The sequence below is a fragment of the Pinus tabuliformis genome, chromosome 2_2 (genome assembly GCF_031772625.1).
Source record: "Pinus tabuliformis cultivar Carrire ecotype Pingquan chromosome 2_2, CPIR1, whole genome shotgun sequence".
NCBI classification, from domain to species: Eukaryota; Viridiplantae; Streptophyta; class Pinopsida; order Pinales; family Pinaceae; genus Pinus; species Pinus tabuliformis.
In genome coordinates this window covers 678,295,991-678,320,054 of record NC_142300.1, presented here as the reverse complement: position 1 = coordinate 678,320,054, position 24,064 = coordinate 678,295,991, and the positions used below count along the sequence as shown (strand labels likewise).

Genomic DNA, 24,064 nt, shown 5'->3' with positions numbered 1-24,064 from the left:
AAATTTTACACAAATTTTTGTAAATTTAGGTTACAGTGTTTTGATGGTGCTAAATCTATTTCCACTATCAAAAACATAATTCAAACATTATTACTACAAATTTTTTTAAAAAATTTTAATTTTATAGACAATTCCTTCCTCGAGCTCTATACAAACTTCCCAAAAAATTTGTCATTGGCGTAGCTTTCATGAATGAATTGACATATACGTTAGAAAATGAAGCTCCAGAGGCAATTGAACGACGATAACTGAAAAGTGAGTGTATTGACTTGACTTAAAGTGTGGCAGAGGCAGTCAGGCATTTACAGATAATAAAGCATATTGGTCTGATTCCACTCCACTGGGGCATGGAGGCAAAAATTTCTTCCATGTCATTTAATTTATTTTTATGTCCCTGTCAATTAGGCCTTGCATTTGAAACCTACCCATTTTCAGTGTTATTTCCTTGCAATTTCGAGCTCACACAAGGAGGACTTCATATGAGAGGTGCATATGAACACACAGCTCACAAATTTTGAAGGGGAGCAGAGTCAAAGGCGCCTACCAACCCTCTTCTGTCGACTCAATTCAGACATTTAATTTCTCAAAGATGACGATCATTTAATTAGCCTTTATGTCCGTGTCAATGCCAGTCTATATGGTCATTTAATTAACCTTTATGTCCTTGTCAATGACATTCATTGCACAAGTGCTTCAGGAGACACAGAAGGCTTCCTAGAGATAGCCTCTGGGTTGATTGTAAACCAGTTCCTAGGACATCTTAGATAGAGGAGTGCATGGAAGATTATTTATGAGGGGGTTTCTGCAGCACTCCAATTGTCACGTAATTAAAAAAATAATAAAGGGGACTTGGTTCAATAAGCCTTCATGAAGGTAAACTCAAGCCAACACATGGATCTGAATGCTCAGGGGGTAAATTAGGTCAACCTCAAAGAGAAATGCCTTGTTCTGGTGGCCGACACAAAACAACGGGAAATCTTAATATCAACGTTGTAGTAACATGAAGAGGAGGAAAGAAAGGAGGGAATTTGATGCATAGGGCTATCAACAAAATCCTAAGCAACAATGTTCCAACATAAATATGGAAGAGAGAAGAGATGAAAAAGCAGTTGGAGGGGAGCGCTAGTTAGGGTTTCAGGCCATATACTCATGGGCACATTTGTATCAAAAAGCTTAAGCAAATATGTGCACATTACAAGTACTAAATTAAATCTGTATCTAACACAAGTATTATTTCTACTTGGTAACAAATATACAATCATGAACAAGGTTGAAACCTACGGCTTCATCACCCTATTTCAGAGAAAGAAAACATATATGACATGATATTTACAGGGGAGAAACACACTGTGCATTGATCTGCTTGGAATCACCAGAATAGTTTCATTAATACTTGAAGGGTCCCAATAACCAATCCATTACATTCAAGGCGTGTGTCGCTCAAGTCCCTCATGAACAAGCATTTAGAACCAAAATGGAACCAAAGAATTGGGACCACTATGGGTGTAGAATTTCTGAACCTCTATTAAGTGTTTCTTCCCCCTATTTATAAGAAGAGGGGGGAGCTTTGAATTAACAATTACAAAATATCTCATCCAAGGGCCAGTGGTCCGATGGACTGGTTGCCTCAGCCTACGATAAATCTATTGCCCAAAATGATTTCTAAGGATTTGATTCCTTTCTTGGAAATACATAAAAACTATAGAATAAACAAAAATTATAGAAAATAGTAACAAGATAAATTGAATGATGATGGAGGAAAATGTCCTTATGTTTCTCTCATGAAGGCCCTTGATCAAGCTATGTCTCTGCCATGATTCATTTCCTATTGTTTGGCCAGTTCTTGTTGCTCTCGCCTTAACTTCCCGACTTCTCCACTCTCTAGAGCTAATAGTGATCACTGTGTTTGCTTGTCACTGAGTATACGAAGAGTTTTTTCGGGTAGTGCTTCATTTTGTATCTGAGTGGAGATCCATGCTGAGCCATTAAGTCTTCTCTAGCCCCCCATACTGATTTACCATTGAACCATACTTCATTCAATACTTTATCGATCGACCCACTCGCCTTCAAAGTCCTGTAACATACTATCAGGACTTTACGACAACGAGACTTTTACTTTTAAAGGAGTTTCCAAACAACGAGCTATTGATGCTCCTTGGGCCCTTTTGGTTTAGCCCCTGCTGCATGCCTTTTCATATGACCGGGGGATATGACTGGGTGCTTAATCCAATATCGAAGGCTTCTTATCGGTGACTTGCAATTAGGGAATTAACTATAGGTGATGTGATATCAGGTTTTTTCGATTCGTCGATCGCCGATAGCCCTTGGTTCTTCGGCCCTTTATGTGACTGTGGGCCAGCACCCTTATCAGATATCGGCAATCGAGACTTTCCTAATCCATGCCTCTAGTTACACCCTCCTAACTCTTGCGATTGCGATATGCGATGAGCTGGGACATTTGATTGCCAATTTGCGAGATGAAGTCACACTTCTACATGTGTCACCTTGTGAGTGGTGACACGTGTCGCCCAGATATGCCCTCTTTGGACCCTTGAAAATGCCAGATTTGTGTACCACGTGTCTTTCGTACCACCACATCATGCTGACGTCAACTGCCAAGTGGATTCATCGCGACCAATGTTATTTCGCCACATGGCCTGTTGGAGGATAGATAAAAGGCCCGTCCTTCTCTTGTTTTGCAGCAGATTTCCTTTGTTAACTTGTTTTCAGCCCTCCTAGTGTTTTAATACCATCAACACATTCCTCCCACAACTTCTCAAGAATGGTCCGTTGAACCCGTCGATCGTCGATATGCCCGAACCCGTCGATCGATAGTATTTCCCCATATCTTTGATTTCTTCATCACTGCCTAGACCCACCAATCACTAATTTTACTTTTCTCCGCTGCTACTACTTCAGAAGACTGCCACTGTGATTTGCGATGAGCCTTCCCCTTAGGCATTTTCTCTTTATTTTCTGGATTTCAAAGGGTATCTTCAATCTTATCTAACTTCTAATCTAGAAGTCCATTTTTGGCCTTCCTCATATTGTTGGAAAGCTTATTCTGAACCCTATCCAATGGAGAGGGTCTGATTAAGCTTTGAGAGTGTCTATGGCTTGGAATATGGCTGAAAAAATTTCTTCTCTTTTACACTTTGGGCAACTAAAAACACATTTTGCAGCGAGTGACAACAATTTCTATAGATGTTTTTGATCAATATAAGGATGGATTTAGGAGTTTCCGTTATGGAGAGAAGGTACAAAGAAAGAGCTTGCAAAAATGATTTCAATAGCACTAACCATCCAACTAGGCTTAACGGTTGGACAACCTATCTATCTAGCTTTTGTGAGATATGTTGCACGGTGCTCTGTTAATGGGTGGTTTGTTATGAGCTCTTCAGTAATGGGGAGCCAAGATATTGATCTATTAGACAATTAATTTGGAATCCCATTAGGAAAACCAAGTGATGGCACATTCATGTTATTATTAAAGAAAAATATTTGTGTTTTTTCAAGGTTAATGGATGTACTTGATGCTTCCATTAAATTATTGAGGATTTATTTCAAAATATTGGCTTCTTTAGCCTGTGGTACACCAAACAACATAATGTCATCGAAAAATTATTGATGTGTTATTGGAAGATCATCCCTATATTAGTGCAACCCTTTGAGATTTCCTTGGTTCATAGTTTCTTTAAGAGATTGTGTAAGGCCCTCTACTACTAGGATGAGTAGAAATGGGGATAGAGGATCTCCCTATAGAATCCCCCTTGAGGGATTGATAATGGATCTAGGCAATCCATTTAAAAGTATCAAAAAAGGGGTGTGGAGATTAAGGATCTAATCCATGCAATCCATTGTTCATAGAATCCAAAAGCCCAAAGTACTTGAAGTAGGTAACACTAAATCAATCTATCATATTCCTTTGATAGATCAAGCTTAATCATCATCCCTGCCTTCTTGGATTCTTTTCAAAGAGTGTATTGTTTCATGGGCTACTATGATATTGTCTAGAATCTATCATCCTTCCACAAATATTGTTTGTTTTAGAGATATAATGGAGCTCAAAAGGGGTTTAAGAGGGTTAGCTATGACTGCATTTATGGTTTTTTAGATGACATTTCTAGGGGTGATAAGATGGAGGTCACTAGATGAATTGAATTTATCAAATTTTTGGATCGGAGTGAGGAAAATGGAACTAAGTCCTAGCCATATTCAATGGGAGCATCGAGATTCTTCAACAAGTGAATGAATTTATGGGCCTAAAAAGGCCAACATTCTTGAAAGAAGTATGTTGTAAATCCATATAGCTAAAGAGCTTTATTCTTAGGTAGAGATATTATGGCTTCCTCACTTCTGTAAATGAGAATTCCCTCGTCAGGGCATAAATTTGGGATAGTTTATAAGGGTCAGTATATGTGAAGTTAAATTTTGAATTGCAACTAGATGATTGGGATAAGGATTCAAAAGAAGAGATTGATAATATGCTACCAATTCCCACTCAAAATTTGTGTGGGTAACAAGTTAGCCCCCATTCATAGTTGTTAAAGAGAAGATTCTATTGTTGTGTCTATGATTGATCATTACCTTATGGAAGATTCATTGTTCTTTTCCCCCTATTGTAGCCATATTATTATGGAATTTTGCTTCCATAGTCTTTCTTCTTGCTTACGACATTTCTCTATTTTTCTAAGTAGTTTTACTTCTTCCCTATCCAAATATTTTGTACATCCCTCTATGATTATTTTCTATTGAAAGTTTTTCATTTGGGATTCTAGAGCTTGCTCCTCTATGAATATATTACTAAAATTAGAATTATTCCATTCTTTTATATTGGCTTTAAATTCATTTTAATCTCAACTGGAAATTGTGCATCATATTCCTCTCATTTCTATCAATTTCCAATCCTCATTCTTCAACCTTAGTTGAGAAGGACGGCCTTTGCAACTATAAGCTTTTGAATTAGAATGGGGTGTTATGAGGGGTGACTTTAAGGTCTTGTTCGAAGCATATGATTCAGTGATCTTAGCCGTTACTTGGTAAAATTGATGCTTCCACTAAAATAGTTTTTTCAACGAGTGATTCAGAGATAATGCATGTATCTATTCCATAGGAAATTTGATCCATACCTTCATGTATGTTATTGAAAGTGAATGTACCATTTATGGTATTCAAATCCATCACTCGGAGTTAATGGAATAGGTCCTTAAACTATTGAGATTCCATATCCAATGTTCAAATACCACCTTTTTTCTCCTTAAGGGATTTTATTAGATTGAAGTCCCCACCCCATATCCAGAGCTCCTCTTGGTGAATGACTCTAATGGCTATTATATTCTTAAGAAAACTAAATTTTTCAACCAAGATGTAGGGGCCATAAACTATAGTAAGACATCCAATATCCTTGGCTCCTATATATTGAAATCTCCCTAACATGATGTGAGGCATCGTAATCTAGTATGTAAATGATACTTCTAGGGGATTCCATAAGTTTTCTGGGCCATAAGTGGTTCCAACAACGTCATGTTATTGATCACATCCTTTCCAACATAGGGAGTTATTTATCTAATTTATCACTAGTTATCTTTGTCTTCTATATCATAACAATTTCCAGAAATTCATTCTTGGTTCTCTCCTTAAGAAGTATATTCTTTCCTTTACTATTGATACCACTAATATTCGATGAAATTATTTTCATTGAGAAGAGTGTTTAGAGGAGGAAAACAACTATGATAGAATTGTGACATGTCCTATGTTAAGTAAATGATCTCCCACTATTTTTATTGAAGCTTTATTGGTCCTTCACCACATGTACTTTAACTTATTTATTCTACGATAATTTTTATTTTACATAGAAAATTTGGACCACTAATCGCTTGTTGGTTGACCCCATTTATTTCATTGATTCTTGAATATGATCTTTTATCCTAAGCTAGATTTATTGATACTAGAGTTTTTGATGTTATAGAATTGTACTAGGATATTTTTCTTTCCACTCTTCAATATAGTTAAAGAAATTATGTTAATCCCTTTCTATAAGATATGTTTCCTCTTTCAATTCAACAACTTAAGAATCAAGCAAAATTTCATCATCTTAGGTTGAAGTTTCATGGTTATCTTTTGGGGTTTTCCTTTTCTGTGATGTTACCTTTTGTTGTATGCTCTCTCATTTGGGATCTAGGATCATAATATTTTCTAGAATCACTGGCTCTTTTTCTTGATCATTAATAATTGAGAATTTATTTTTGAATTAAAGAGACTACCCCTTTTGTTTAACAAACATATTTTTTGGAGGTTGATTGGTCCTTCTCGTTGCATCTATTCGAAATCCCTCTAGATTTGTTGGTCATATATATTTCTTAGGCTCCTCCTGAAGGAGTGGATAATCCTAGAAGAGTTGACCATATTCATGACAACGACTATAGCAGAAGAGCACATGTTTATAAGGTAGGGTTTGTTTACAGACTTCATCTTGATACAAGATCTCAATGGATTCTACAAGGGTTATGATATATTCATGTACACACATATATTGACATATGAAGTATAATGGCCTCTTCTTGTTACTTATGGGATGTTCATTAAAGATGTAGTGGTATTTCTAATTGTGTCAGTGATTTAAGGATCCTATAATTCTTTGAGTAGTGAAAACATACAAACCCATATTGGGGTCGCCAGGAATTATTCCTTTTCACTGCAATATACCTCTTCACAAAAGCTCATGAATAGCCTATGATTGCTAAAAAAATATGGGCCATTATCAAAGACTTTGAATCGGTCCTCCAAGTTCTTGAAATGATATTAAAGAAGCCTTTGGATCCTAACTCTAGATCCACATGTCCTTTAACTTTCCATTTGTGTTGTATCCATATTACTAGTTCCTTTTTAGTGGGCCAAAAAATAAATAAATTTGCATATAAGAGTGTGGTATTCCATATATTGTATATGGCTATCAAGTTTAGTAGATCTTACCTCATATTTAAGGTCTTTCTTAGTCTTCAGAAGGAATTTTCTCTTGAATCAAGATTGTCATTGTGCACCCAACAATGTGTTGTACATATTCTCCGTAATCGTATCTTGTCCATGAAACTCATTGTATGGATATGGTTCAAAGTTGTCATTGCTATAGAAAATGTTTCAATATGAAGGGCTCACACCCAAGGTACAAATTTGATGGGCATTCCTACCCATCATGTAAATATTTAATGATAGGTTTATTTTTCAAACTTCCCTTCACATGAAATTTTATATATATGTATGTCCTTCATTTAAATGTTATTATTATATCTATTTATTAAATTTTTACTAAAGAAATTTTTTGTTGATATACGTTTTTTGTTTTATCTTAGTAATTATAGCTTATGTCTTTCTTTCTTGATCACACAGACACAAAATTTCTCTACCAAATAGCAACAAAATATAACATAAATAATTTCACCAAAAAAAAAAACAACACAAATTTTCCAGGGGACCCAACAAGGAAAACCCTCTACTTGTTTCACAATTTTATTGATAGAAAAAATTGAGCAATTGATCTCTTATAAAATACAATTGTTTCAATCTGAAAGACACACTTGTCTTTCTTTCTTGATATAAGCTTGAAACCTTTTCAAGATTGTTGATCTTTGTTGCTCTCTAGCAACGTGTGCATAAGCTTCTCTTACACACTCTTCATCTCACAAGCTCCACACAAAAAAGCATGCTTCCTATTGCTTCGTATCACCAACTCATGCTCACAGAAAAAAAGATTAAAAATGTGCCTTCGTTCCTTCTTTTAAAGGAAATTCAAGTGGTTAAAATTAATGAGTTTTCTAATTAAGGATTTGAACTAGAGCTTTTCTAGTTAACAAAATTGGTTTAGTAGATCCTCCTAAAATTTAGGAGGCTAACTCCACTTAAACTTTTACTTCCCAAATTAACTCACATTAGATGATCAAAACTTGACCTTCAACTTCAACAACAGTTAACTGCAACATGCACTCCTAATTTTCAGAGAAACTCCTAAATTTTAGGAACTCAACCATGCACAAAAAGGAACTCTACTTTGACTCCTTAATTTTCTCACTAATTTTCAAAATCTAGACCATAAAGAAAAATAAATCATATTTCTCACTAATTTTCAAAATCTAGACCATAAAGAAAAATAATACCAAATTAAATCATATCCCCCACCATGGGTGATGACTCTTAATCATCTACATGACAATCATGCAGCGTCCCATTTCGTTGAGCCACCTGGATAGACATGTGCCCTTGTACAACATCAGTTATAGGCAGTTAAATTCTCACCTGCAACGATCTTTCTCATCCTTTGTGGTTACATATGCCCCTCTACATATCATTGTGGCCATCAACTATACCTTCGCATTTCTCTATCATCACACACCTAATCCCATTAATTATAGGTTTTGTAACTCTACTATCGATATGCCCAGTCCCTTCGGTTCATGTCTAGCTATGAGTCATGCCATTCTTCTTTTCGATGTTCATGTACTGCCTAGTTTGCCCTGTTGTGGGAGTCTATTGGCTCTCGAGTCATTGGTGGATGGTTATTGCCATTCATTTGGTGTCAAGCTCCTTAATTCTGATGGAATTCTCCTAATTCCTCTAGGGATTGAACTACCCAGCATATGCAATCCTTTGGTTCTGTCTAACCTTCATGTGCTCATTCCTAATTACAATACGCAGGCTCTCTGGAGAGTCTAGGTTTCCCTGGTGGCCAAGCATGTCCTCCTAGTTTCCAATGCCATAAGTTGTAGCCTCTCAAGACTTCACACTTCGTAGAAGCACCTCAACAATTCAAAGGAAAACTCTGATGGCTTGAATTCCTTGTACTCACTCACTCAATTTCCTTCGAGTCAGGGTTTCAGAGTAAGCATGGCTCACAATGGTGATTGTCTAGTCCTTGAGGCTCCTTATCAACACACTCGTAACTTCACTGCTCGTCGAGGCTCAAGATGGAAAAAAAAATTAGCCTCTCAAAAGCATCAATGGGCCACAACTCACCACAAATGGCCTCACTTCCATTCGACCCTACATGTCACGCCCCTACACTAGTGGTATTCTTTCAACCGCTTATAGCAAGGTGCAACACTGTTGAACACTTTCTTTTCACCAATACTTATGTTCATGGACTACGCCTTAACATTTGATACTTAGTTTATTTATTTTTACCAAGTATTAAGATTAGCCTTTATACTAATGAACACCCATACATATTCATTATCCACAGCAATTAACACGTAAACACAATTGCAACAGTATAAAGGGAGGGCCAACTCCCTAATATGAGTCTGCCCAATATCAATATATTTTCCACTTTTATAAAAATACAAGTAATACCTTGGAAACCCAAAGTTTCATACTTAGATAAATATCAGCTCGTGTCCTTGTCATCGGGCACCCACCTCTTGCACGGTGGTCACCTTACAATCCACACTTAGCCAATTTTCAAAGATTGCCCAACTCGTGTGCATGGGCGCCCTCACCCAGGTCACCCACGCCCTCGGTTGGTTCGTGTCACCCAGCTCGTGTGCATGACTCATTTGGGCTGGCGCGCCTTCGTGCAACCCTCCACCCAACTCACCTTCACCCGAGTTATCCACAACTCGTCGGGTGGGCGCGCCTTCGTGCGGCCCTCCACCCGAACTCGCCTTCACCCGAGTTGCACGACCGTGGGGCGGGCGCACCTTCATGTGGCCCTCCACCCGAACTCGCCTTCACCCAAGTTTCATGACCGTCCGACGGGCGCGACTTCATGCCGCCCTCCACCTGAACTCGCCTTCACCTGAGTTCTCGTTCAAGACTCCTGCCCGACCATACCTTCATTTGCATGGTACACCCGTAGCCTATCCAAACTCATTCACCAACCTGCAGCTCACCCAAAGTGCGGGCACGTGAGATTTGAGCCCTTCCACGCACTTCCAACTTGCACCTCCAACCTGCACCTCAACCTTGGTTCATATGAACTCGTTGTGATGGTTGTTGAATTGTCCTCCAGCTCGTCCAGCCATCCATCAATATATACGGGCGGTGGCACGGTTAGCTCGCCTGGCCGACCCATGCCAAACTTGCCCAGCCAACTCGTTCATAGCGTGCAGCTCGCCCGTGAGGTGGGTCGGCCCGCCCAACTCGTGGGACCACCCCCTCAACTCGCCCAGGGCTTATAAACTCGTCTCCGCCTTTGTTTCCTTCATATTTTTCCTAAGTCCTTCGCACGCACTTCGCACGGTGATGAGGCCTCGGACCGCAGGTCCTTACATCCTCCTCCACCTGAAGTCATTATCGTCCTCGACAATATACCATCCTGGTAACCATCTGCCACCAAGATCATCATCTCATCCAAGATAACCATCTCATCCCTGGTCCATGATATCAACCAGTCCATACACTGCAAACATCCCTGCAACATATGAAAAACGACTGTCTCCATCATGTGTCATCCCATCTTGTGAACTGTCGTCAGATACTCCAACATAATGCCAACATCTCTCTAGTACACTGCTAGCCCTCATGACTCGAACTAGTCGGGTGATCAGTCCAACTGTCACGCTCAAATCATAAGAATGCACATCCTTATGTCTACACCAGCCTTTCTTAGACTCTGCCACATCCTGGACTCACCAAGAATCTCTCCCATGCTCAGGTCCATGGAAACTCCATCCCATCTGCAACATGTCATTGTGCTAATGCCAAACCATTCCTGCATCATCTTTCATACCTTCTCAACCTGTTTTAAGGACTCACTGCCATGAGCAACTAATAATGATCCCCATCTTCCAAGTCATCTAAGAAGATGTGGAGGGAGTAGAGCCTGAAGGCTCACCCTCACTAATAAGCTCAATCCATCTGTCTAGATCCTCTATCTCCATCCTCTACAGATATGCAACCCGATCCTCCTCATGGACATTTGGCCTCACATAACCATCGTCGTCATCATCATCCTCGACCTCTTCTAGCCTTCTTGACAAATCCAAGATACTATCAGATAGTGTCTTGATAACCAATGATTGTTCAGTAAGCTTTGCCTCAACAATAGACAACCGCTTACACACATCATCCATGTGCTTCTCATTCTCCATCTGCATCACTGCTAGTTTACAATCAGGTCTTGTCACACCAATGGTTGGAACACTAATGGGTACATCTTCCCTTCCATCGTAAATGTACAGCTTCTTCAAATGTGGAAAAATCATCACATCATATTGTTTCAAGAATTCCATTCCCAGCATAGCTTCATCGTCATCAATTCGCACTATAGTGAAGTTGACTTTCCCGGTCCACTCACCTAGTGTTGTGTCCACTCTTTTAGCTACACCAATCATAGAATCAGGAGGAGAATCCACTATCTTCATTTGTGCCTTCACTGGTACAAACTTCAGCCCAATCCTTCTTGCAATATCCTCACTCATGAAGTTGTGAGTAGCCCCACTATCCACCATAGTGAGCACCTCAGCACTCCCAACCTTCATCCGAACATACTCCAAGTTGTTCCTTTTCGGATCTCTTCGAGAGACCACTTCCGTAGTAGCTGTAGCTCTAAGTATCTGCATCATCCCCACAGAAGCTTCTTCTTTCTTCGTATTAGACTGTGTAATAGTAGCCACTTTCGGTTTGGAAGGGCAATTCTTCAACGTATGTGGTTCAACACATATCCAACACTTCAATGCTTTCTTCGTCTTCGTCTTCTCATCTGATTTCGAAGCATCATCTTTCTTCTTCTCTTTCGGCTTATCGAACTTCTTCTTTTTCTCATCAGAAGTTTCGTCATAATGCTCCACCAAACGATCCACAACAACAAAAGGCTCCTCAAGTGTCTTAATCTTCTGCCTCTTCACTTCATTGCGTGCCCAAGGTTTCAGTCCAATAATGAAGTTGAACACCTTGTCCCTCTCCGCCATGTCAGGAAGTTCCATAACTGCACTTGCAAACTCCCACTAATATGTCTGTAGGTTCCCTATCTGCTTAATAAAATTAATCTTCATCCTTGCTTCCCATGTTTCATCCTGAGGATTGAAGTGGGTGTGCAAAGCCTTCTTCATGTCATCCCATGAAGTTATGTCATCAACACTACCATTGGTAATCTGATCCATTCTCCTTTGCCACCGCATCTTAGCATCTTTTGTCAAGAATTGAGCAGCCACTTTCACGTTTGTCTCATCATCGGGTAGACCCAAGCGTTCCAAGTATTGCTCCATATCCTAGAGAAAGTTACCAAGAGTCTTCACACTTCTTGTACCATCATAATATTCCGGTTCCTTGATCTTCACATGAGACACTCCTCCATCTGAGTTATGCCTCATGGCCTTCTTCAACACCACTATCTCATCTTTTGCTTCATCAAGAGATTTATGCAAGTTCAAGATTTATGCCAAACCTCAGTCTCTTGCTTCTCCAATCTCCTTGAATTCATCTTCAAGTTGTGTACACTTAAGATCAATGTACTCATATTGAGTCCGGAGTTCATCGAGTTCTTCCCTCATCTTTGCATTGGCTTCTTGATCTTTGTCAACCCTGGCCATTCTTGTAGTCCAGTAAAACTCCAATTCCTCCATTCTTTCCAATATCCTGTTTATGAAAACCTTGGTTGCATTGTGGCTAGATTCACCTGCTACAACATGAGTTTCCATTGCCATCTCTGCGTCAGCTTCCTCCTTTGTGATCTAGTATAAACCATCCACCAGCTTCACCAAGTTTCCTGCAAAACTAAACCAGCTCTTCATTCCACTTGTATGTGAAACCAGCTTCCTTCACCTGCGAGTCACTTTCACCAGCTCAACCGTGAGCTCCCTGATACCAGCTCCAACCATAAGTTTTGATACCAGCTTTTTCCGCAATTCTTCTCTGCACTTCACCAAGCTTCCTGCAAAACTTCTTGTCAAAGTTTTCAGCCTTGCTCTGATACCAACTATCATGAAGTGGCAATGGAATCAACTCCTTTCGAAAATCCCCTTTGCACTTCACCAGGTTTCCTACAAAACCTAGACTAGCTCTGATACCAACTGTCACAAAGTGGCAGTGGGATCAGCTCCTTCCGCAAATCCCCTTTGCACTTCACCAGGTTTCCTGCAAAACCTGGACCAGCTCTGATACCAATTGTCACGCCCCTACACTAGCGGCAGTCTTTCAACCACTTATAGCAAGGTGCGTGATCCAGGTGGATGTTGGTGGCCACCCACCAACCCATTTGGACCCCCACAACTGTCACTTTCAGTCCTTTCAGTTTCCTAAATTGTAGCACAGTTTACTATTTTTAGTAGTTTTTCGGGTCCTGAACTTCCGGAGCCGTTTTGAGGCCCTAAACGATGTTTTTTTGGGAATCTGGGGCAACATAGGTCCATGGACCGATGTTGCCTCTCAAAGTGGTAGTACTCGGATAGATCTTTCTAACGAGCTATCGTACGCGTCAAACGGAGATCGTATGCCAAAGTTACGACCCCGGGAAATTGATGTACCAATTTACCCAAACGGGGCCCACAATTTGGCGTTTCGTCTTCTAGGGTTAGGTTTCGGGATGTCAAGGGTTTTCCATTGTTTCTCAACAATAAATAGGCCTTCGAGCCTCATTGTAACACATTTTTAGAACAGTTCAGAGGCATGTAGCCATCACATCTCTTCTCAGAGATAAGCTACCATCGCCCTGGCTGGTTTATTTCCATTTCTGGTTGTAAGCATATTTCAGTATTTTCCATTAATGAAATGAAGTATTATTTCCGCTCCATCTTTGTGTATATGGTTATCTCTGTAATTTGTTGCGTTCCTGTTTAAATTCGGATCAGTGGTATCAGAGCGGTCTGCTTTTTCTCTGTTTTTCTTTGCATGTCCCCAACAAGGTCGGGATATAAGGAGTTAGGGCTTGAACTGGTTGAACCTTTGCAAGACCAGCCTCGCAAATCCCGACGGCCTCCCATGGCGAACGAGAAGAAAGACGAGGGGGCAGGAGATCCCATCAAAATTTTGCTCGAAGAAGCGCTCGAGCGGCAAAGGAACGCGATGATGGATAGCTTTGCACAGATTCTTCAGCGGCTACCCAGAGGCGACGCATCGGCTTCCAACAGCGCCTCTGGAAACGCCACACCATTTAAGGTACAAGTTAATTTTGAAATCCCCATATTCGAGGGTTAGATAGACACAGATGCCGTAGATAAATGGTTAAATCTGCTAGATGGGTATTTTTCTGTTCACGAATTTTCAAGTCGGGAAAAGATTGTTTTCGCTCTTCTCAAAGCAGCACCCCATGTCAAGGACTGGTGGGAAACCTACTGCGAACAGAAGGATGAAAGTACAGGCTCACTATTTTCAGCCGCACCCACTTGGAATGACTTTCGGGATGCCATCAAGGAGCAATACTACCCTGTCGGAAGCCATGAGGACAAATACATCAAATGGACCACACTGCGGCAGGGATGAGACCAAGATGTGTTGGAGTTCACAAACATTTTTCATACCCTTCGCACACAGTTGGGTATCAAAGATTCTGAGCTGCATCTGGTACTCAAATACCGCGGCTGCCTACACAGATACATCCAGGAAGAGATGGGGTTCTTGAACATCCCCTCACTCGGCACAGCATACCGATATGCTGTCAAAATCGAGCAAAAGTTCAAACAAAAGAAGCGAGACTTTGGATTTGCAAATCCGAAGCCCAAAGGACAAAGCCAAGGCGGGGTGACCCAAGACAACCCATCGAAGCCGCAAGAAAAGAACAACACCATGAAGCCGAAGAAGGACACAGGGAAGTGGTGTGAGTTCCACAAGAGTCCCACTCATAACGCAAGTGAGTGTCGGACCAAGCAGTCGCTGGTGGCCGAGTTGAAGGCTTCCGAATTAGATGCATGTTCTGACCCTGAGCCAGAACCCGACAAGGGGAATGGCAAAGGCAAGCAGATCATTGATGTGGATCCCAGCGCCACTGTTGCCACTGCCAAGATCCAGAAAGATGAGCCCGAAAATACAGAGGAAGGGGAGCGTCTTTTCCACTCACATATGTGGGTGAAGGGTTCGCCGCTGCAATTCATTGTCGATAGTGGCAGCCAAAAGAACCTTGTTTCAGCAGAGGTCGTGAAGCGGTTGGGCCTACCGACTACACCACATCCGCAGCCGTACAGTATCGGGTGGCTTCACGAAGGACGAGATCTAAAAGTTCGCCAGCAGTGTCGCCTTCCCTACAGCATCAAACCCTTCACAGATGAGGTATTGTGTGATGTTACACCTCTGGATGTTTGTGATGTACTATTAGGCCAGCCATACTTGTGGAGGCGACATGCTGTGTATGAGTCAAGGCCTCGTGCTGTCATTATTTCTTTGGATAATTCATTATACAGGATACCAGAGGTAGCCCCACCTACTGCCACATCCTTGATCACTACCAAGAAAGGCAGCAAGCTCATATCACAGACCAGGAAATTCATCTGTCTGGTTCACTCCCAAAATAAGGGGAAGATCGTTGCTACATCCATGACCCCTGCAAAGGGTTCCTCCACGCAGCAGCAGCAACAAAGGGATACGGTCATGACAGAACACAGGAAAAACTTCTCCTCACCCACAGGGGTACCACATAAGTTTCAGGTGGGCAACAAAGTTTGGTTACATCTGCAGAAATAACACCTTACAAGAGCCCATCAGAAGCTCCGATCACTCCGACATGGTCCTCACAGCAGTACCAAGGCTATGGGCAACAATGCTTTGAAGCACAACATTCCTCCATTCCTTCGCTTGCACCGAGTATTCAATGTGGACCATCGTCGACCATGCTTTCCACCATTTCTGGACACATCAGAGATTGCAGAACAGCTCACCAGAGAACCAACTCAGCAGAAGCTTCCTCATCTCAGGGAGGAACTCAACGCAATGGGGACCATTGCTTCCTAAGGGTGGAGGAATGATCCAGGTGGATGTTGGTGGCCACCCACCAACCCATTTGGACCCCCACAACTGTCACTTTCAGTCTTTTCAGTTTCCTAAATTGTAGCACAATTTACTATTTTTAGCAGTTTTTCGGGTCCTGAACTTCCGGAGCCGTTTTGAGGCCCTAAACGATGTTTTTTTTGGGAATCTGGAGCAACATGGGTCCATGGACCGATGTTGCCTCCCAAAGTGGTAGTACTCGGATAGATCTTTCTAACGAGCTATCGTACGCGTCAAACGGAGATCATATGCCAAAGTTACGACCCCGAGAAATTGATGTACCAATTTACCCAAACGGGGCCCACAATTTGGCGTTTCATCTTCTAGGGTTAGGTTTCGGGATGTCAAGGGTTTTCCATTGTTTCTCAACAATAAATAGGCCTTCGAGCCTCATTGTAACATAGTTTTAGAACAGTTCAGAGGCATGTAGCCAACACATCTCTTCTCAGAGATAAGCTACCATCACCCTGGCTGGTTTATTTCCATTTCTGGTTGTAGGCATATTTCAGTATTTTCCATTAATGAAATGAAGTATTATTTCCGCTGCATCTTTGTGTATATGGTTATCTCTGTAATTTGTTGCGTTCCTGTTTAAATTTGGATCAGTGCGGCACCACCGAACACTTTCTTTTCACTAATACTTATGTTCATGGACTACGCCTTAACATTCGATACTTAGTTTATTTTTTGTTACCAAGTATTAATATTAGCCTTTATACTAATGAACACCCATACACATTCATTATCCACAGTAATTAACACATAAACACAATTGCAACAGTATAAAGGGAGGGGCAACTCCCTGATATGAGTCTGCCCGATATCAATATATTTTCCACTTTTATAAAAATACAAGTAATACCTTGGAAACCCCAACTTTCATACTTAGATAAATCTCAGCTTGTGTCCTTGTCACCAGGCACCCACTTCTTGCACGGTGGTCACCTTACAATCCACACTTAGCGGATTTTCAAAGCTTGCCCAACTCGTGTGCACGGGCACCCTCACCCGGGTCACCCACGCACTTGGTTGGTTTGTGTCACCGAACTCGTGTGCACGACTGGTTTGGGCGGGTGCGCCTTCATGCGACCCTCCACCCAACTCGCCTTCACACGAGTTATCCACAACTCACTGGGCGGGTGCACCTTCGTGCGGCCCTCCACCCGAACTCACCTTCACTCGAGTTGCACGACCGTCGGGCGGGCGCGCCTTCGTGCGGCCCTCCACCCGAACTCGCCTGCACCCAAGTTGCACGACCGTCGGGCGGGCATGCCTTTGTGCAGCCCTCCACCCGAACTCGCCCTCACCTGAGTTCTCATTCAACACTCCTGCCCGACCTCACCTTCATTTGCATGGTACACCCGCAGCTTGTCTGAACTCGTTCACCAGCCTGCAGCTCGCTCGAAGTGCGAGCACATCAGATTTGCACCCTTCCACGCACTTATGACTTGCACCTCAACCTTGGTTCGTATGAACTCATTATGATGGTTGTTGAATTGTCCTCCAGCTCCTCCAGCCATCCATCAATATATATGGGAGGTGGCACGATTAGCTCGCCCGGCCGACCCATGCCAAACTCGCCCAACTGACTCGTTCATAGCATGCAGCTCATCTGTAAGGTGGGTCAGCCCGCCCAACCCATGGGACTGCCCCCTCAACTCACCCAACGCCTATAAACTCGTCTCCGCCTTTGTTTCCTTCACATTTCGCCTAATTCCTTTGCACACACTTCACACGATGATGAGGCCTCGAACTGCAAGTCCTTACACTACACTAGGGAAAGTAGCACTTCATGCAAAGGTTGCAATTAGGACTGAAGCATCTCATGGGGCGCTTAGTCGATTGGGTTCTTTGTTCACAGGGCTCTCGGTTGCTCAAGCGATTTTGGAGTCATTGCATGCGGACATAGTACATGGAGAAGCGTGAACAAGGGAACCTGGGTTCGAGTTCAAGCATTTTCCACTCTACTTGTTGGGAAAAGATCACGATTGGGCTCCACGCCATTGCCACTAGGTACTTTGTCTATCCAGGATTTTCGAAACGTATCCATTCTCAACGGGCCTGAGCTGAATTCTCTTTCTAATTCCAGGTTTGAATGACACTCTCAGATGATTTTTGTAATACCAACACTTCCAATTTTTGTTCAAGGCCAAGCCTGCATGCCTGCTAGAAAACTTATAGTTTTCATGGTACTAGTATTTTTGTAGTTGTGTCTAATGCTTAGATGAGAAGCAAGTGTTGTAATATCAAGGTTTTATATATGTGTTATTGGTATAGTTCCCTCAGGAAAACTAGTAACACTCTGTCAATGCTCGTGCAATATTGTTTTGAAGTAACAGAAGATGAACCTTTACAGAAAATAAAATACCAAATAAAATCATAGATATACATATTAAAGAACAAACAAACATATGGAATCATGCTAGCTATTGTGAAACAAGTTAATGATTTAAGAAAATTATGTATAATCATTTCTTATGTAATTTCAGAGCTTTTGCAAGTTATGATGAATTATTTTGCAATTTTTTTTAATTAGCATGCTAAAACGTATTTACTGTAATACATTTTGAAGAGGAGAAATTGATGTCCTCTTTCAACATGATGAGTTAGATTGGAAAAAATCTTTATAAATAATAAAACAAATTTGAGATCACTTTTACCTTTAAATAGGGAGTTTGGAGGATTCTAATATTTCAAACAACAAAAATAATATATAAAGTGGGTGTTCTGAAGACATTCACGATTGTTTAAAAAGTAAAGATGGATCTCTCTAACCAGCATCCCATGATATGAAAGGACAAAACCTAGTCATGTTCAAATCAATTATGAATTATGGAATGTATAAGTTTTGATTTGAAATTTCCATTTCCAATCACTAAATAGATCCAATTTATAAAATTTGAGATCTATTATGAGCATTCTAATAGTGAACAAACTACATGAAAACTCTCAAAATGAAACAAAAAATTGTTTGTCCCATTTATTATATTTATTGAACAATTAAAAGACCCTTCATTCTAATTATTCTATCCACATATGTTTTTCTATATAGAATAGAGATGGCACATAGTTGAGCACATGAGTTTGAACCTTGTGCATGGAGTGGGATTGCATCGTGTTAGTTAGGTCAAAGACAAGCTTTTTCTTCCATGCCAAAGACCCATACTCTCCTTAGTGAATACATATCTTATGTTTATCTTAGAGTATATAGCCACCATACAATATGTATTTATCTTGGAGCTTCCTCTTATGCTTAACTCCTTTTATTTTCTCTAGTTCAATTTGGAATTGCTTATATATGAGATATAAAATTATAAATATATATCTAATATGTATCTCTTTATCATGCACAAATACATACATATTTAAATGGATATCTTTTTGCAATTATATATATATTGAACGGGGATAATGAAAAAGTGAGTGTATTGACTTGACTCAGAGTGAGGCGGCCGGGCGTTTACAGATAATAAAGCAGATTGGCCTGACTCCACTCCACTCCGGCACGGTGGCAAAAATGTCTTCCTTCTCATTTAATTTATATTTATGTCCCTGTCAATTAGGCCATACATTTCTGAAACCTACACATTTTCCGCGTTATTGCCTTGCAATTTCAAGCTCACACGAGGACTTCATATGAGAGGCGTATATGATGAACACGCAGCTCACAACTTTTGAAGGAGAGCAGAGTCAAAGGCGGCTACCCACCCTCCTCTGTCCACTCAGTTGTCACTGGCCATACATTTTGAAACCTACCCATTTTCAGCGTTATTGCCTTGCAATTTCGAGCTCACACAAGGAGGAGTTCATATGAGAGGTGCATATGAACACACAGCTCACAACTTTTGAAGGAGAGCAAAGTCAAAGACGGCTACCGAACTCTTCTGTCCAGTCAATTCGGCCATTTCTACGTTATTGCGTTACAATTTCCAACTCACACGCGGAGGACTTCATATGAGAGATATATATGAACACAACTTTTTAGAGACAACAACATCCAAGGCTGCCACCGACCCTCTTGTGTCCACTCAATTAGGCCATTTAATTTCCACGTTATTTCCTTGCACTTTCTCAAAGACGACTGTCATTTAATTAGCCTTTATGTCACTGTCAATGCCAGTCTATTCGACCCTTAGTTTTTCAACAAATTTATTTTCTACGTTATTGCCTTGCAATTTCCAACTCACACGCAAATGACTTCATATCATATGAGAGCCGCTGAATCTATCTATATATATGAATACACAGGTAACAGCAAAACTCACAGGATTTCAAGGATACGCTTCAGTAGAGAGGGAAAAATGGGTCTCATTCTCAGGCTTTTGTGCTTAGTTATCATGGCGGTGGTATCCATGAGTGCAGCAACTATTGATAACTCAAATGACCTTTCATCTGTGAATGCGTTTCATGAAAAAAGAGACTTAAACGCTCTTCTTTCGTTCAAACAAGCCATCACAAGTGATCCATCTAGATCGTTATCCGACTGGACGGTCCAGAACTCCCACAATATATGTTCGTGGTATGGTGTTCGCTGCAGACGATGCACAAGACGAGTAGTGCACTTAGATCTTCATGGATCTGAGTTGGAAGGTACTCTGTCTTTTTCTCTTGGTAGCCTTTCTTTGTTGAAGGTTTTGAATCTTTCTCATAATAATTTGAGTGGAGTAATTCCGCCCGAATTTGGGCGACTTAAAGCACTGAGAATACTCGATCTTAGCAATAATTGGATTCTCGGAGGATCTGTTCCCAAGTCATTGTCTAATTGCAGCCGCCTCAAATGGATCGGACTTAGCTCAATCAACTTGACAGGAACCATACCTGCAGAGTTTGGTCGACTAGTCGAGTTGGAACATCTAGACTTGAGTGAAAATTCACATCTGAGTGGGAGTATTCCAGCTACTTTGGGCAACTGCACCTCTCTATCTTATCTTGACCTCAGTGATAACTGGATGCTCGGAGGAATTCCACCGGAATTTGGGCAGCTTAAAGCACTGAGAATGCTTGATCTTAACAATAATTGGAAGCTCGGGGGATCAGTTCCAAAGTCATTGTTTAATTGCAGGCACCTCAAATGGATCGGACTTGCAGAAATCAACTTGACAGGGACCATCCCGACAGAGTTTGGTCGTTTGGCAGAGTTGGAATATCTGGACTTGTCATCAAATAGGTTGACCGGCAGTATTCCAACTTCTTTGGGCAACTGCACCTCTCTATCATATCTTGACTTGTCGTCAAACTTAATAAGTGGTCACATTCCTCTCACACTAGGCAAGTGCATCTTTCTGTCTAATCTTAACTTGGCGTGGAATTCACTAAGTGGTCACATGCCTTGGACACTCGGCAATTTGAGTCAGGTAACCTCCATTGACTTTCATTCCAATAACTTGTCTGGGAAAATTATAATTGAGTTGGGATTGTTGCAAAAGCTAGAGACCTTAGGTCTATCCTATAACAAATTGGGGGGCACCATTCCTCCATCGCTAGCAAACTGCTCTTCCCTCACTTCTTTATCTTTGGACAGCAATGCATTAGTGGGGAGTATACCACATCAGTTGAGCAACTTGAAAAACCTTAGTACATTGTCCATTGAGGATAATAATATTTCGGGTTCGCTATTCGAAAGCATTACAAATTTCAGTAACCTTCAATATCTATTTGCCCGTAACAACAATTTCATAGGTCCAATTCCAAATTCGATAGGAAAACTAAGTGCTTTAAAAAATTTGTATTTGGATTTAAACAATTTAAGTGGACCTATCCCCCATAGCATAGGCGAATTAAAAGCTCTCGAAGTCTTGTCAATATCTAATAACAAACTTTTTGGAAGTATTCCCAATAGTATTGGTGACTTAGTTTCATTAACAAATTTAGATTTATCGAGTAACAATTTAATTGGGGGTATTCCAAATAGTATTAGTGGTTTGGTTTCACTTAGCTCTTTAATTTTATCAGAAAACAATTTGGTAGGACCAATTCCAAAGGATATCGGCAATTGTACTTCTCTCAATACTTTTTCTGCTCACTCTAACAAATTATCTGGAAGTTTACCTGCATCTTTGGGTCACTGCATCAACATTCAATACATAGATTTAAGTGCAAATGGTTTCACGGGTGAACTCCCCGAGTCCCTCTCATTTCTTCAACAACTATGTGTTTTAATTCTTTCTTGTAATAATTTTAGTGGTCATATTCCTATAGGGTTCACAAATCTCACAATGTTATATGCTTTAGATTTATCTAACAATAAACTTAGTGGAAAAATACCCTCTGATCTTCATAGACTCCAAAGTTTCATAACTAGAGTACCTTACCTAAATGATGGGCCTTATGTACAAGAAGGTGGTACACTTGTGAGGTTGCCAAGCAATTCTATGATAGAGGGAGCAACAATTGACATTAAAAGGCATATATATAGCTTGCCATATTCTAGTTCTACAAACACCATATTTTATTTGTCTAGCAATAATTTGACTGGAGAAATCCCTGCAAGTATAGGAAGTTTAAGCATCTTGCGATTGCTGAATTTATCTGGGAACCAGTTGGAAGGGGTAATCCCTGCATCCATTAGCAACATATCTAAGTTGGAGGTGTTGGATTTGTCAAAAAATAATTTGAAAGGCCAAATTCCTGAAGAGCTATCAATACTACATGCATTGAGTATTCTAGATGTTTCATCTAATCACTTATGTGGGCCAATCCCAAGAGGAACACAATTTTTCACTTTCAATGTATCTTCATTTCAAGAGAATAAATGCTTATGTGGTTTTCCTTTACATCCTTGTGGTGAAAGAGAAATACCAATGATAAAAGGCAATGATAGTAGTAAGAATCATATTGTAAAAGTGGGGTGGTTTCATCGTGTTGATGAAAAGATTTCAGTTGTAGCATTGGGAATTGGACTAGGGATTGGATTTGGTGGAACTATTGCTATGTTAAACATGTGGGGAAAAGCTAAATTTTGGATGTCTAGTATGTGGCCCATTAAACCACAACCACATTATGGAGTGTACAGATTCCCTACATAATCAATAAAGATTGGTCCATTAAACCACAACCATATTATGGAGTGTAACCAATCCCTACATAATCAATAAAAATTCAAAAAGATGTATGACTATTCTTTTATACTTTATATTTATATAGATAATTTTTTATAATATTTTTAAATTTTAATAATACATGTATTTTTTAAAATGTTAAAATGATACATATTTGACTATACATATGTTTGCAAATTCATAAAGTATATATAATACTTTGATTAATTGCACATCACCATATGCAATAGACCATAGTGTTGTGTTATATATATATATATAAAATTAAAATTCTTAATTTGTTATATAAGTTGAGCTTTAGTGTTTCTTTATTACTAAAATTAAGTTGTATGATTTTTGGAATGAGAACATTGAAAATATGGATAAAGTGAGAAAGGGTTAGAAATTTAACGAGGAAGTATAAAAAATTAATATTAAATAATATATATGATAATAAAATTAAAAAAATAAATAAATTAAATTATAATATATTTCAAATATCATTTTAGACATGGTCCACAATTTTTATTTTAAAATATTATATTTTAGACATGGTCCACAATTTTGATTTTAAAATATTATTTTAAACCTAAGAAAAATCCATCCACAACTTTTATATTGCTATATAATATTCAATGTTATTTCAAATATAATGGAAACCAATCCAACATTGTTATAAATAGTTACATTATAGTATTAGATTTTATTATTAGGTTAATATAATAATTATATTTATAAAATTAATAAAGTTGTATTAAATTGTTATTAGCAATAACAGTATAGTTTATTAGAGATATATATATATTAATTATTATTTAAATGGATAGTTATAAATTTTTATATTTAAATAATTATTAGATAAATTTTATATCTAATTTTTTTTATATTATAATTATAATTATATTTAAATATAATAAAATAATTTAGATTTATTTAAATTGTGGATCTATCAAGTGTTTAGAGGGATTAATTTTCTTTTTTCACTTTAAAATAGATTTGAGGTTTGTATATTAAGAGATTTGATTTTTTTTGGATGTTTAATAAATCATGAGTTAATATAGATCTAGAAAGGTTTAATTTCTCCCTTAAATAGGTTACATTTCACATAAATATTATGAATT

The 24,064-nt window shown here is 39.6% G+C and overlaps 1 protein-coding gene across 1 annotated transcript; it reads left to right on the top strand.

Annotated features, from left to right (window-relative positions):
• The first annotated feature begins 20,161 nt into the window (after positions 1 to 20,161).
• On the top strand, positions 20,162 to 22,998 carry LOC149194472 (uncharacterized). Its single transcript, XM_089405095.1, has one exon. It carries the CDS (start codon positions 20,208 to 20,210, stop codon positions 22,929 to 22,931), a length of 2,724 nt encoding a protein of 907 aa, XP_089261221.1. The 5' UTR covers positions 20,162 to 20,207; the 3' UTR covers positions 22,932 to 22,998.
• Positions 22,999 to 24,064: the final 1,066 nt, after the last annotated feature.

Excerpts from the sequence above, each read along its gene's own strand:
- LOC149194472 (XM_089405095.1), top strand. The coding sequence starts at position 20,208 with ATGGGTCTCATTCTCAGGCTTTTGTGCTTAGTTATCATGGCGGTGGTA.